General features: G+C 51.2%; 1 protein-coding gene across 4 annotated transcripts in view; it reads right to left on the bottom strand.

The window, feature by feature from the left end:
• The window catches only part of NSD2 (nuclear receptor binding SET domain protein 2), a 68,393-nt gene that overhangs the window by 28,784 nt on the left and 25,168 nt on the right, over positions 1–14,441 (bottom strand). For all 4 annotated transcript variants that reach the window (XR_012492254.1, XM_019712499.2, XM_074320199.1 and 1 more), the window contains exons 4-8: positions 10,604–10,770; positions 9,639–10,121; positions 2,755–2,899; positions 2,101–2,178; positions 391–509 (exon numbers count right to left, since the gene is read on the bottom strand). Coding sequence is in view for 3 of the 4 variants with exons in the window: in XM_019712499.2 (XP_019568058.2) it covers positions 391–509; positions 2,101–2,178; positions 2,755–2,899; positions 9,639–10,121; positions 10,604–10,770 (992 nt within the window). In the remaining variant the exon portion in view is untranslated. The remainder of the gene's footprint in view (positions 1–390; positions 510–2,100; positions 2,179–2,754; positions 2,900–9,638; positions 10,122–10,603; positions 10,771–14,441) is intronic.

Genomic DNA, 14,441 nt, shown 5'->3' with positions numbered 1-14,441 from the left:
ATCATGCACAGCTAACAGACTTGATGTTCTCACACCAACTCATCATTTACACACTGAATAACAAGCCTACAGACAAGACACTTTAGTGACAGTTGGGTGGTATCTAAACATCAAGTGTCATTCTAGGTGCACGGATGTCTTTGACAGCCAAGTAGCAGAGCTTTGTGTTCAAGTCCCAGCAGGTCACAACCTGCTCTCTTCACAGCCTTCTCAAAGGCGCCCTGAGAGAAGCCAGCCCTGCCACACCCAGCACAATAGCCACCCTGCCCCCTCCCACCCCCGGGCACCCTGTGGCCCCCTGCATCCCTCTGCCCCGCGGCTGGCCCTCCGGCCTGCGCTAAGAGTCCCACGGCACGTGGTCCTCCAGCCAGGCAAACCGGATGTAATTACCTTCCAAAGACCGTGCTTGTCCGTCCGGAGTCTTTTCCTGGGCGCATCCTCACCTTCAGCGTCTCCAGTGGGGTCCTGTGTCCTCTTTGTGTGGGTTCTTTTTTTCCCATTTAAGTTACCTTGGAATGGGAGGGGGGAGACTTACATGAGAAGCAGTCCAGGAGCCGCCCTCCCGAGCACTGAGCAGCTCCCGGGGGGTACTCAGTGCAAACCCAGCCCTGATGGGTGGCCTGCAGGCCTGCGGGCACCCAGGGCCTTGCGTCAACCGTACAGCTCTGCATCTCATAACTGCAAGGGGCCGCTGCCTGTCACATCAATGGAAAACCCTCGTCTCACCTGGGATCATAATCCTGGCATTTGTTATAATTATATTCCAATGCACTACAGCATTCAATTTAAATATAATCCAGTTTTTCTTAAAAATCCTTTACTTGCTAACATTCAAAGACGAGTGGAATTGAAGCTGTTATACATCTGCTTAAGGAGCATCTTAAGGAGCAACACTGCACTTGTCTGCGTGTGGAGGGCTGTCCACACGCTCGCCCAGGGGTTCCCAGGAGTACCAGCCAGTCTGAGACCTAAGGTGCCCGAACAGAACTGCCGGGAGAAGTAAGGCAGGATACGAGTGCAAATTCTGGAGAGAGGAGTGGGTTGAACACACCCATGTTTATTTTAAATACAGATCCAGTATTTTCATTTGCATGACTGCTTTCCAGAGTTCCAGGGCTTATGCCTGGACCATCATCAAACATCACGTGGGAGGGCAGTCATCCTGAATCCCATGGCATCCGGCGGTGCCCAGGCCTGGCACCATGGAGCACTGGCCCTCACCAGCCGCCAATCCCAGAGCGGACTCACTAAAATCCATTCCTGGCTACAAGGAGACTCCAGGAAGAGAGCTGTGGAGTGGCGGCAGTGGCACCTGCCCGGCCACTGCCCTAGCAAGGCCTCCACAGGGCCCAACCTGGCCAGAACCCCTCAATCACATCTGCCACCTGCCACAGCAGCTGTCGCCGTGCCTCCTCTTTCCTTTACTGAAGGACCCTCCAGGCCCAGGACAAGGTAGCCATCGTTCCTGACAGAAATAAGGACTCTGGTCTCCGTCCGAGTTCCTAACACTGAGACGATGGGACAGCGGACACCATAGACATGACCCGTCATCTTGACTGTCAGCACTGGGGTCCCTGGAAGGCAGGGCTAACGGGCTTCCAGGAAGGAGCGCACACCTGACACACCCTGAAGTCGGAAACAGACCTTTCCCTCTTGTCTACTAAGTACTTGGTGACAGTCCCAAATGACAAAATATGACACACAATCACATCCACACTCACTCTTCAAGGGTAAGCTGAATCTGGCTTCAGAAAAACTCAGCTCACTCCTAAACAAGCCTGTCAGAGAAGAGGGACCCTCTCCTAGACTTGCGGTACTGATGCCGAGTCAGGTTCAACGTTTGCCTTTTAAAGAAAATACACGGATCCGTAACATCCTCACTGTTCCAAATTATAGCATTTGCAACAAACACTGGACAAAGTGAACAAAGCTCAGTATTAATGTTAACTAGACAGAGATCTAGGAAGCCCTACAAAATCAGAACGGACTCATCTGTGAACAAACAGAAAGGTGACAGGGGACGTGCACAATCACAGCCACACACACACGCAGCACTGCTCTAGAAGCACAGCTAGGACACACAAGGCAAGCGCCAATTACTTCCGGGTCTCGGTCTCCTTCCAGGTGAGTCTTGAAACACTTTACGTTTGGCCTCTCCAAAACTCTTCAGTGATGAACCTTGAGAGATACAGAATGTTTTATATTTTAAATCGACACCCCAATACATCACACTTATTCTTACATTGAAAACGCCTGTTTCCACACGTGTCCAAGCATGCCGATGACAAACCTCACCACCGCTGCACACTGTCTCCAAGGTGGACAGAGTGCAGTCTCCCTTCTCTGGCCACAGCCCAAGCAAAGCACCACTATTTGTTTTTTAAACTGAGGCCTAACCAGAGGACACCCACATTTAAGATCAGTCCAGTCACCCTCCTCACCCTGACAGCTCTCAGGCAAACACGCCGAGAATGCCCCCACCCGCCCGCAGAGGCCAGCGGCCCTGGGGGCACAGGCCTGAAGTCTGACCCTGCCACGCCGCGTAAGCCTGCAGTCCCTTCCTTCTTCCTTCAGCGTCCTCCCTCACCTCACCTCACCTCACCTCACCCCACCGGCCGCAGTGGCCAGAGTGCCCACCCCACTTGGGCACAAGAGTGAGGGACCAGCAGGCCAGCTGGGATCACAGGGAACAGTGCTCATGACAGTGAGTGAGGAAACGCACACATGCCTCCCCGCGTAAGAGGACCAAGTTACCAGAGTCTTCCTCAGGCTGGGCGGAGGCCACCAGGGCAAACTTGGTGTGATAGCGCGCTTTCTGCTTCTCGCTGAGCATATCCCACTGGGACCCCAGCAGCTCTTCAATCTCCTCGCCAGAGGCATCTGGGTGTTCGGCTACGACCTGGGGATGCAGGACACGGTGTGGTAAGGAGCCTAAGCACCGACACTCATTTGAGTTTTGTTTTGCACAAAATCCAACGCGCAGCCCTGCAGAACTTATTCCCACGTTCACGTCCCAGAGAGGCTTCAAAGAGAAGAGTGCTTAAGTGATGCTGCAACTCGTTGAAAACTCATAAATGGAAATAGCACGGCTGCGAATGATCCGACTGTATCTATGCACACGCAGGAAAGGACAAACAGTAACAGAAAAACTACCTGTCCAAGGCCCTTCAATCATCAGTAAATGACAACTTTCTAGGCATCCTTGAAAACCCAGTGGTGGGAAAGTGCAGTGGCAACCCTGCCTGTGGACATGGGTGGGGTCCCGGCCTGGCTTCCTCGCTGGCCGCAGCGCCCACGCTCATCCTCTCGGGTACACGCCAGGAAGGATGGGATGCATGTGGTGTGTCACACAGCATGCCCACCCCATGCCAGGCCAGCCAGCAGACCTCACGGGGCACAGGCCTGCACCGCCGGGCTGCCAGCATCAGGCCCCCCAGGCCCGGCCTGCAGGTGCTTCACACACCCCGAGGCCCGGTCTGCTGTCCCCACTGTGGTCACCTGGGGAGTCTCAGGCCCTGCCCAAGATCAGTCCAACCCAGCGGGTCGTGGCAGCATTTTGAAGGACCCCCTGGGTTCATCCCGTGCACCCACGGGTGGGAGCCACATCAACAGCAGGTGCACAGAGGTCAACTGTGGCTCCCAGGCCCTCCTTGTCGTGAGGCCTGTGAAGGAAGAACTGATTTTACACTTTTCAATGGAAGTTACGGGAACTCAAGCATCAGTGCCTGTAAACAAAGGTTTCCTGGCATTCCTATCCGCACTTCCTGGGCTGCTCTCGAGGACTGGGATACCCGTTGCCCTCACGGCCTTTCAAACAGGTCCGCCGACTGACTCAAGAGCGTCAGCCCGGCGTGGCACCAGACCCCAGGTTCGAATATGGTTCCTCCACCCAGCGGCTCTGCAAATGGGGGTAAGTGGGGGTGTTGTGTTCACTCCCATGACATAGGGTCACCGGTTAATGCTGGCTGGTTACCAGTACCACCAGATGTAGCCAAACCCGTCCTCACGACGCGGCCCCACAGATGCGGCCCCACCCCTCCCCATGTCCTTCCTGGCCCTGCTGGACAGCAGCACCCCACTGACTCCTGTCCAGCCCTCTGCTGGCATCATAAGGCTGCCTTCTGCACCCGGAGTCCGGTTCCAACCTCCACACACCACCGGGCGCTGTCATGCCCGTCAGTCATCATGCTTCTTTTTTTTTTTTAAGTTCAATTTGGATCTTTATTTCTTTTCATTTATTTATTTATTTTTAAGATTTTTATTGGGGATTTCTTTTTATTTCTTTTTATTTATTTATTTATTTTTAGATTCTTATTGGGGAAGGGGAACAGGACTTTATTGGGGAACAGTATGTACTTCCAGAACTTTTTTCCAAGTCAAGTTGTCCTTTCAGTCTTAGTTGTGGAGGGCGCAGCTCAGCTCCAGGTCCAGTTGCCGTTTCTAGTTGCAGGGGGCGCAGCCCACCATCCCTTGCAGGAGTCGAACCCGCAACCTTGTGGTTGAGAGGACGCGTTCCAACCAACTGAGCCATCCCGGAGCTCAGCGGCAGCTCAGTTCAAGGTGCCGTGTTCAATCTTAGTTGCAGAGGGCGCTGCCCACCATCCCTTGCGGGACTCGAGGAATTGAACTGGCAACCTTCTGGTTGAGAGCCCACTGGCCCCTGTGGGAATCGAACCAGCAGCCTTCGGAGTTAGGAGCACGGAGCTCCAACCGCCTGAGCCACCGGGCCGGCCAGTCATCATGCTTCTTAACATCACCACTCCCACTCGGCTCCTGCCTGGGCACTTCCAGCCCCCCCACACCGGCTTCCTCCTCTCAGCTTGGGGTGCCCCCTCCCCTCAGCCCAGCAGGGTTCTGTCCTGCCACCACCCTTCGTGAGGGGTCAGCGCGACTGGCCTTGGACCCTGCAAGCATCACGGATCCTCCATCACAATGAACCATAACAGCTCACAGCGGCTTCATCAGACAAGACTCCCAACCCCCTTGAGGCCACCCTCCCCCTGCAGCTAAGTCTGTGCCAGGCTGTCAGCTCCAGTCCTGAACACCCTGCCCCGACCCGCCTCCCTCCAGACTGCCATGCTCAGCAACCCGTCCCCTGGCTCTCTGTTCCCCATTCCCCTGCTGCCACTCTCAGCCGAAAAGGTCTCCCTCCTGCAACCAGAGAGACCACGGCCCAGCCCACAACCGGGGCGAGATCCTGCCGCTCGGCAAAGCCTTCCATGGTCCGCACAACTGGGCACCGATCCCACCACTCTCGTCACTCCCCCAGCAGCTCTGCACTCAAGTTACACAGTGGACAGTCCCCAGCAGGCAGTGCATACAGCAGGCGGCACCTCCTAACATCTCCACAGATCACACTCTCCCTGAAACGCTCTCCTCCACCAGGCTGACTTCCAGGCATCCTTTTAAGTTTCAGCTACGATGCTGCTTTCATTCATTCACTCGTTCATTCAAGGAGCACTGTGCCATGGACAGGAGACAAATCTATAACAGCAGCCACCATCTCACCCCACAGTGCCCACCTTGGGGGGTGGGGGGGGTCCCCTGTTCATTTCTCATCCTTCACCATATACTGTGTGCTCCAGGGGCAGAGACAGCACCTTCCTTGTCACCTTGGGTTAATAAGGCCATGGCCTCTCCCCAGTCTACGATTTCACAGTGACACGCACAGGGCAGTGGCTACAAGCTGCAAACACACACACGTATGCACACAGGCATGGGAGACCCTGAGGCAGACCCACCCAGCAACACTGCTCCCGGATTCCTGCCCCACACTCTGTGAGACAATCAGTACGTGGCACAGTTTTAAGGCACTAAGTTTTGCGGTAACTTGTGATGCGATAATAGGTGACTAATACAAATGTCTACATAAAGCACTAAGACTGGGGGGCAGCCCGGTGGCTCAGGTGGTTGGAGTGCCGGTTCGATTCCCACATGGGCCAGTGAGCTGCGCCCTCTACAGCTAAGATTGTGAACAACGGCTTGACCTGGAGCTGGGCTGCTCTGAACAGCTGGAGGTTGGAGTGAGCTGCCTCAGCTGGGGGGAGCGCAAAGCTCATAACACCAGCATGGGACAGGCAGCTGTGTCCTACAACTAGACTGAGAAACAATGGCTTAAAAACCGGGGGGAGGGGAGGGCAAAATGAAAAAAGAACTAAGACTAAAAGCACTGGTTCAACCTGAATGGTCTATAAAATTAGGATCAGGGAAGGTGGAAAAGATTCTTTAAAAATGGAAAACTGAGGCCAAAAGCCTGTGCTGATGAAACTGCTCCTAACACCGCGGCCTTCGGAGAACTGTGCAGGGGGCCTCCCCGTTGCTGCCAGGGCTGTCCACTGCCCCCGCCCACTGCGGGTGGCCCCGCACACCCCGTTGGTTGTATTCCAGAACACCTCAAAGCACACCTGTGGGCTGCACGCCAAGCCTGAGGGACAAAGGCTGACGAGCAGACGACGTCAAGGAGAACTCAGCCCATTTCCAGAAGCGTAATGCTTCTCTCCACTTGCAAGAAAAGAGTTGGAAGCTGACCTCAAAAAGCAGTCAGCAAGTGGCAACCAAAGGTCCTCGATGGTCACAGTCTTCTGTCTAGTGACCCCAGCTAGAGGAGGGTCCAGGAAGCAGAAAGGAGGCTCCACCCAGTATGTCCCTCAAGGCCTAGCCACTGATTAATCAACTAACCACCAAAAGAAAACCAGCCTAGTGGAACGTGCCACTACTCCCAAAAAAGGAAAACAACCTAGAAAGACCCAGATTGTTCTACGGGGCTTCCAGGAGCTGCCCCCTGGTTCAAGTCCAGAATTACTCAGGACAGAGCCGGCACAAACACCTGGGGCACAACAGTGTGACTGAGACAGTCACAGGACACCCTGGTAGTCCTCCCTTTTCAGATGGCACGAACGACTCAGGACCAGCCAGGGAAGGGCCCGTGGGTCTCACCCACCCCCTCAATAGGCCCGCAGGCTGGCAGCGCATCTGTGTCTGAAGCAGAAGTGAGTTTTCACTGTGCACCTTCCGCAGTGTGATGCCAACGGCAAAACCGAGCGGACGGCTTGGGAGGGAGTTCAGAGCCCAAAGGCCGCAGCCCCACCACTGCGAGCACCCGCGTGGGTCGGTCTTCCCGGCACCGCCTGTCGGCAGTCTCTGCGGTAACAGCTGGTTCTCGGCACCTTTCTTAGCACTAACGAGCAGGGTCCTCTGAGAGCAATTTGGGTCCCCAAAAGCCAGAGGGAAGTCTCTGGAAAGTTACTTGGCTTCTCCCGGACCCTCTTTTCTTTCATAATCTGGAGCAAGTGGACACAGACTAGGAAGAGGCCAGTGTGGCTGGCCGGGCGGGTGTCCCCCTTGAGCCCTGCCCCGCGTCCGGCCGGCGGGGCGGGGCGGGACGCGGCCTGACACCGCGCTGTGCACGCGCACCTCAGCCAGCTGGCCTCCCGCCCGCACCCTCGCAGGCGACGCGCTCACCACACCGCTCAGGGCCCGGGACCCTTCTAAACCCAACAGTGCCACGCTCAGCCAAGTGTCAGCGCCACACGGCTGCTTCTGGGGCTGTTCTGGGCGGTGTCACTGCCGTCACCGGCACTGGGTGGGGCCAGCCCTCAGGTGAGCTTCTCTTCTGTGTGGCTCCGTTAGCTTTCACTTCAAAAGTGCAGAGAAAGTCCTAACGGGAGTGTTACTATTAGAATTATACTGCTCTATCCTCTAACATAGGGGCACTGACAGGTCCCACTTCACAATCCTGAACCTTCCCACCCATCATTAGAATACCCTTATTCATTGAGGTCTGCTAAAATAGCAACTATTTTTCTCAAAATATTACACGTATTTTGTTCCATTTATTCCTCGGTACCTTGTATTTTTGTTGCATAACTTTTTTTTTAATGTTTTTATTTATTTATTTAGCTTTGGAGGTGGGGGGAAGGCAACAGGACTTTATTGGGGAACAGTGTGCACTTCCAGTATTTTTTCCAAGTCAAGTTGTTGTCCTTTCGATCATAGTTGTGGAGGGCGTAGCTCAGCTCCAGGTCCAGTTGGCGTACTTAGTTGCAGGGGGCGGAGCCCACTATCCCTTGCGGGACTCAAGGAGTTGAGCCAGCAACCTTGTGGTTGAGAGCTCACTGGCCCATGTGGGAATCGAACCAGTAGCCTTCGGCATTAGGAGCACGGAGCTCCAACCGCCTGAGCCACCAGGCCGGCCCTGTTGCATATCTTTTTAACAACCCATTTCCTGTTTGTCTCTGCTCCTGTACACTGATCTCATATCCAGCAGTCCTGGTGAACTCTTCTTAGCTCTACAGATTTTCTGTCAATTCTCCTGAGCTTTCTGTAATACACAGACCTCTACAATGTCAGCCCTATTTACTCCTTTACAATTATGCCTGTTTGGGCCAGCGCAGTGGCTCAGGTGGTTGGAGCGCCATGCTCCTAATGCCAAGGTTGCTGGTTTGATTCCCACATGGGCCAGTGAGCTGCGCCCTCTACAGCTAAGATTGTGAACAACAGCTCGGCTCTCCCTGGAGCTGGGCTGCCGTGAGCAATCCGCATGGACTGCACAGGCTGCTATGGGCTACCGTGTGCTGCCATGAGTGGCCGGCAGCCGGCAAGAGCTGCCATGAGGTGCCGTGAGCGGCCGACTGACCGACGACTGGTGACCAACTGCCTCAGCCAGGGGGAGCGCAAGGCTCATAACACCAGTGTGGACCAGAGAGCTGCGTCCTACACAACTAGACTGAGAAACAGAGGCTTGAACCGGAATGGGGGGGAGGCAGCAGAAAGGGGGGGAAAAAACAATTATGCCTGTTTTATGTTTCTTATCTTACTGTACTGGCTAATATTTTCACTGCAACATTTAAATGTGCACGTGGTGACAGAAAGGCATCCTGTCTTGTTTATGATTTTAAAGAGAACACTTCTGAAGTTTCATTAGTAAGTATGACGCTTGCTGATAGCTTTTGACAGAAGTCCTTCCACAGGTTAGGGGAGTTCCCTTCTCCTCCTGGCCTAACTATGCATCACAGAGCAATGGATTTCACCAAATGCCTCTTCTCCATCTATTGAGACAGCCCCTCAATGAGACAGAGTAAACTGGAAAAGACGTTCGCATTCCACCACCTTTGCATTCCTGAGAAAAGCCCTCCCAATCCACTCACTTCAGCAGTGAACACAACCAAAACGGGGGCCTGACCCCTCAGTTCTTGCCGTACTAACAAATGGTGTCGTCTAGGAAGACTAAGCAAATTATTCAAATGCTTGCCTCATTGGTACATTACTGTCCTTTTAAATATCATGGACTTAAGCACCCTCCCAGGCTGGGTCCGTGACCGCGTCCGCATCCCCGCCGGCAGCTTCGACACAGCCTCTCGGGGAAGCTTCTAGCACAGGGCAGCCCTGTGAAACCCACACGCTCGTCCCGCTGTCCAGCAGCATCTCACCCACACTGGGAGGAGCACTTTAGTCTAAACCCAGGGGGAGAACGGCCCCCTCACAACACTTCTTTGTTATATCTGAAACCCACACAAGGCTCGCTACAGACTACGCTGGTAACGCCGAGAAGCAGCCTGTTCTGCACTGAGGGTGTTCTGCAAACCCACCGACACCCCAGAAGGGAGACACAGCAACTCAGAAGCCATCACAGTACCCACCTCTTCCCTGTGCTTCTGACAGAAGACCAGGAACTGGGATGCCGCATCCCCCTTCCTGCTCCGTGGCGTGGAGGCCGCGGCCTTTTTCCTCCCAGGAGGAGACCCGACTCCTCTCTTGGGATCAGCTTCTGCCCGCTTCTGAGGAGTCGTCTTCGCTGTCCCGGGCTCACTGTCTTGGCTCTCAGCAGAGCGCCACAGCTTGGCTCTCCGCCTTCTCTTGATGGGCACACCCCCTTCTCTCACGGGCTTGTGGTTCTCAGCAGCTTCTTCAGTGAACCCCGAGGACCCCGCCATGGCCCCCAGAGACTGCACAGCCACGCCGGCCTCCTTAGCTGCATGAGGGTTCAGGTGAAGCTGGTCCCCCACGTAGAGGAACGTGAAGTTGGCTTTCCGCTCCTCTACTGACATGCTTGCAGCTTCTTCTGCTTGAACGATGCCCATTTCCCACTGGGCCCTCAATTTCCCTGAAATAGGTTTCAACAGCTAAAAAGAAAACATGAGGGTTGTAAGTTTCATTATAAAACATAAAAAGCTAACCCACTTTAAAGGATACTTTTTGAACGTCATAAATTTAGAAATCAAAAACTATAAAAACCGATTAACTTGAAGGTTTTAGACAGAGTTCAGCCCAATACAATAACTGTGTCTTTAAATTACAAATCAATTTTAATCACATTAAATTAAGATGATACACACATATTACATATAACATATATACATATCTGTAATAAAAGGAAAATAGAAACTATAAAACAAATTATCCCTGGGAGTCATCAAATAAGTAAAAAGAATAAATTGCGTCTCTAATTAACATGCCATGTTCTATGACTTGGGCAACGTAAACAGTAACAGACATGAGAAGCCATCACACTACTTCAAGCAACCGTAAGTTCAAAACAAGATCGATAATTAAGAATAACAATAAAACTTTTGGTCTAAAATTGTACTTAAGGAACATCTATCACCTTAATTTTCTCAGCTTTCGTGGGTGCCTGCTTGGCACTTTCCTGGCATAATTTCTCAAACTGTCCTTCTCCTTCAAAAGCTACAAGGCTCTTCTCAAATATCCAAGCTCTTTCTGGGGCATCACCAAAGAACTGTACGTGATACTGGCGTGCACTCTTTTTCTGACCTAGTTTTTAAAATAAAATGTTAGAACTTGAAAGTTAGAATTTGTGATGAAATTAGGCAAATCCATTAATAATTACTGACATGGAGTTGGGAGCTGCTTTGAAGTTGTCTTACTTGGTGCTGTTCAAGTGTTAACCTCAGAATAAATCTTACTCTTTCTATCCCCACCATGCTCCAGGCCAAAGAGGAAATGCATTTATGAGAGATTTGGATAAGGTTCAAAACCGACTGAGAAAGAAAGCTGCGTAAACACACTCCTTTATCTCATCCCTTCCAAGACCCACTTAACAAGAAGCCCAATAAATAAGAGAGGACATCAGCAAAAGGGCCGTTCAACAGAGAGGGGCCAGGCAGCATTGAAGGGGCACAGAATGGGTCAGGCGGCCTGGGTTCAAATCCCAGCCATGGGCCGGCCACTCTCTCAGAGCTCAGAGTGGGGTAAGGGCACTGATGACCTCCAAGGGCAGCCCTGAAGCCACAGAGTAACCCGAGATGTCCAGTGCTGTCACCCTTAGCAGAAAGGAAGAAGCCACATCCCACAGTGCAGCCAAAAGGGAACTGGGTGAGGAAAGAGACACTTGTTCCAAAACCCAAGAGAGAGGAGGCCAGACCCGGCTGCAGCAAAATGAGGCAGAGACAAGGAAGTGGTTATAAGGTCAGCGCTCTGGGCTGGGTGAGCGAAAGGGGGGTCCTCCTTCAGGGAACTGCCAGGCTCCATTCCCTCGTACAGAACACTGGCCACAAGAAATCAGAGAGCTGATGGACCCAGAGGAAAAGCCTCTGCACTGAATCTTTTGGAGATTCCCCCCGCAACTAAGCAGCCAACAGCAGCCGAACCCTCGAAAGTAGGCTAACAGCCACCCCGTACAGGGGCTCCCCGCCGCTCGGAGGGCACGGGCCCAGCACTGAGGGAGGCCTCCAGCACGAACGATTCCCAAACACAGACAGTGCCAAGAAGAGATGACACCGACAGAGAAAAACTCAAGTTTGCTATGGAAAGAGAACAAAAAAAAAAAGTGCTATTAATTTTAACACACAATTATGAAAATAAAATTAAGAAGGAAGGTTGGAAGGTAAGTTAAGAAATCTCCCAGAAAGAAGAAAAAGATTAAGATGAAAACATCTAGTCCTCTAAGAAACCGACAGGACCAATCCAGGAGGTACAACACCCAAACAACTGGCCTGGAGAGAGAAACAGGGAAACTTAGCAAAGAATAAAAACACAAGAACGCGCCTCAGAACTAAAACACCGGGAGAGCCTCAACCCACACCCACACCAGGGTACATCTCAGTGCCGGTCACGCCAGTGGGGGAGGGGAACAGGACAGCTGCCACGTTCAGGAAACCAGAAGCAGGGTGACAGGTACCTGCCAACTCTGTGATAACTCGGGATGCTAGAAGGAAATGAAGCGATACCTCGAAATATGAGAAGTTATTTCCAACAGAAAATTTTACACCCAGCCAAACCATCAACCAAGTGTGAGGATGAAGCACACGCTGAACCACAGGGACTCAAGTTCACCTCCCACGCACACTTCCTTAGGACGCCAAAAATGTCCTCCAGCAAGAAAGGAAAACTGACCGAGACAGAGTGCAGTGTGGAATCACAGAAAACAACACGTGTAACTCGGGAAAGCATCTTAAAGAAAGTCTAAGATTGCTGCTGTACAAGGGATAAGCGTGCCGGCAACAGATACTCAAGCAGGAAAAGGAAGATTCTAGGAGAGCCGCAGGTGAAAATGTGACAGAAAAGAACTCTGCCACACCAAACAAAAATCTGGGCAGCAAGGAAAGACGGTAAAACGAACAGCTCCAACAGGCAGAAAAGGAAAATGGCGGTCAAATACAGGTTTTCATTTATTTCCCCAATAGAAGAAACAGGATGAGTTTTAAGGACAGAGACATGAATACTTGAAAAAAATTAGGGCTATATGAACAGCAAAGAATATAACTGTGAAAGAAAGGCAATAATTAAATCCAGGAAAAACAAAAGGTTGTATAAGAAAGAAAATACAATTACAGAACACAACTTGGTTTTTCTGGTATTTACATAGTCAAATTACATACACATTCATGTTTGATAAAAACAGTGAGTTAATTATATGGGAGGGGAAGAAATAGGAAATGATTGAAGAGATCAGTTTTCATTTTCCATAATAGAAAGTCAACAGAAAATGTCTAACTGATAAATCAAAAAACAGTAGTGAAAACTAGAGGAAAATGTTGGAAGAATTAAGAAGAATTACCTCTGGGGAGTGGAGGGGCCTGTTTTTCACTATTAACCTCTCAGTACAATTTGATTTGTTTCTAAGTATGTACGCTTCTTTGACTTTAAAAGAGCTAAGATTCAAAAACATGCCAAGTGATTTGTGACTTCTTCCATTGCACTTTAATACTTTGAAAGAACTTTCCTTGGTGATGAAAATGAATACAGCTGTATATCAGCACATTTGCATCATGAAGAAACTGTGCTACAGTACATATCATGAAATAATATGAATGTACATCATCTTTTATAAACTATTAGTGACACACAAAAATGCTCCTTCCTGGAAAAACGCAAGAGCATAGTACAGTCTGATCCCAAGTTTGTAAAAGAAATGTAACGTGTTTGAAGTTCTTTCCTGCCTAGAAATTTGGTAACAGTGTAACCCAATTTTCTCCTATTTTTATGGGTTTCTTTAATCCATATGAATTTCACTTTGGTCCAAGTTGGGAGGTGAGTATCTCACTGTTTTTTCTTACCACATAATTAACAGTTGTCCCACCAGCATATGAGTCATCCTTCCTTCCTGGGCTGAGCGGCTCTGGTCTTCACCAACAGCCCAGGACCCTACCACGGGGCACTGGTCCTTCCTCCCATCACAGCCCGTTCCACTCATGTGGCCCGGACCTGAGCCTTTCTCCGGAATCTGCCATCCCTGCTCGCGTGTGGGTCCCAGACACTCGGCTAGCTCCAAGGAGGAAGAGAAGCCAGACGTCTCCAGAAGCAAGAACACGGCACAGGGACAAAGTCACAGGGACTAGAAACCAGAGCTCTTGGGGAACAAACGACAAGCATCACCGTGCCTGAGTTTCCTAGTTCAGTCTCTGGGGGGCACCAGAGTCCCAAAATAGGTAAAGCAGAAACTGACAAAATTGCAAACAGAAAAGGCACACCCACTCTCCCAGTGTGAGGTTTTAACACACCCCTCTTAGTAGCTGACAGAACAAGCAAAAAAGAAAAAAAAAGAGTAAGGAAAGTATACTGCCAAATACCCCACCACACGGGAAAGCCAGGTTACCTGTCGTATTTTAGAAAATGTTGAATTTAAATCAAGCACTGAGGTTCTCTCCATAAAATAGAAAGTGTTGACAAAAATCTCCACAGCAGAAAATTACTTGATTCCAGAGCCGTTAGTCAGAAGCAGACGTGCCAGGGTGGCGAGCCTGCCACACGCACTGGAGTTCTGCTCTCTTTATGGTCTGATGCTGAAATCAGACGTGTAATTTCTCTCCAACTGAAAGGGCAGGCCTCCAAGCTGCGGTCCATCAGGGCTCCCCGGGACGCAGCGGCCACGTCAGGCTCTGTTCCCATGTATCAGAGACACCATTCGACTTGTATTAACTTTGAGTTTCAAGGGAAATTTACACTTTCAAGAGTCTAGATTGAGCTGCAGTTCACGACTTGTG

Source organism: Rhinolophus sinicus, linkage group LG02, assembly GCF_036562045.2.
Source record: "Rhinolophus sinicus isolate RSC01 linkage group LG02, ASM3656204v1, whole genome shotgun sequence".
Lineage (NCBI taxonomy): Eukaryota > Metazoa > Chordata > Mammalia > Chiroptera > Rhinolophidae > Rhinolophus > Rhinolophus sinicus.
This window is presented reverse-complemented; position numbering and strand designations above follow the sequence as displayed.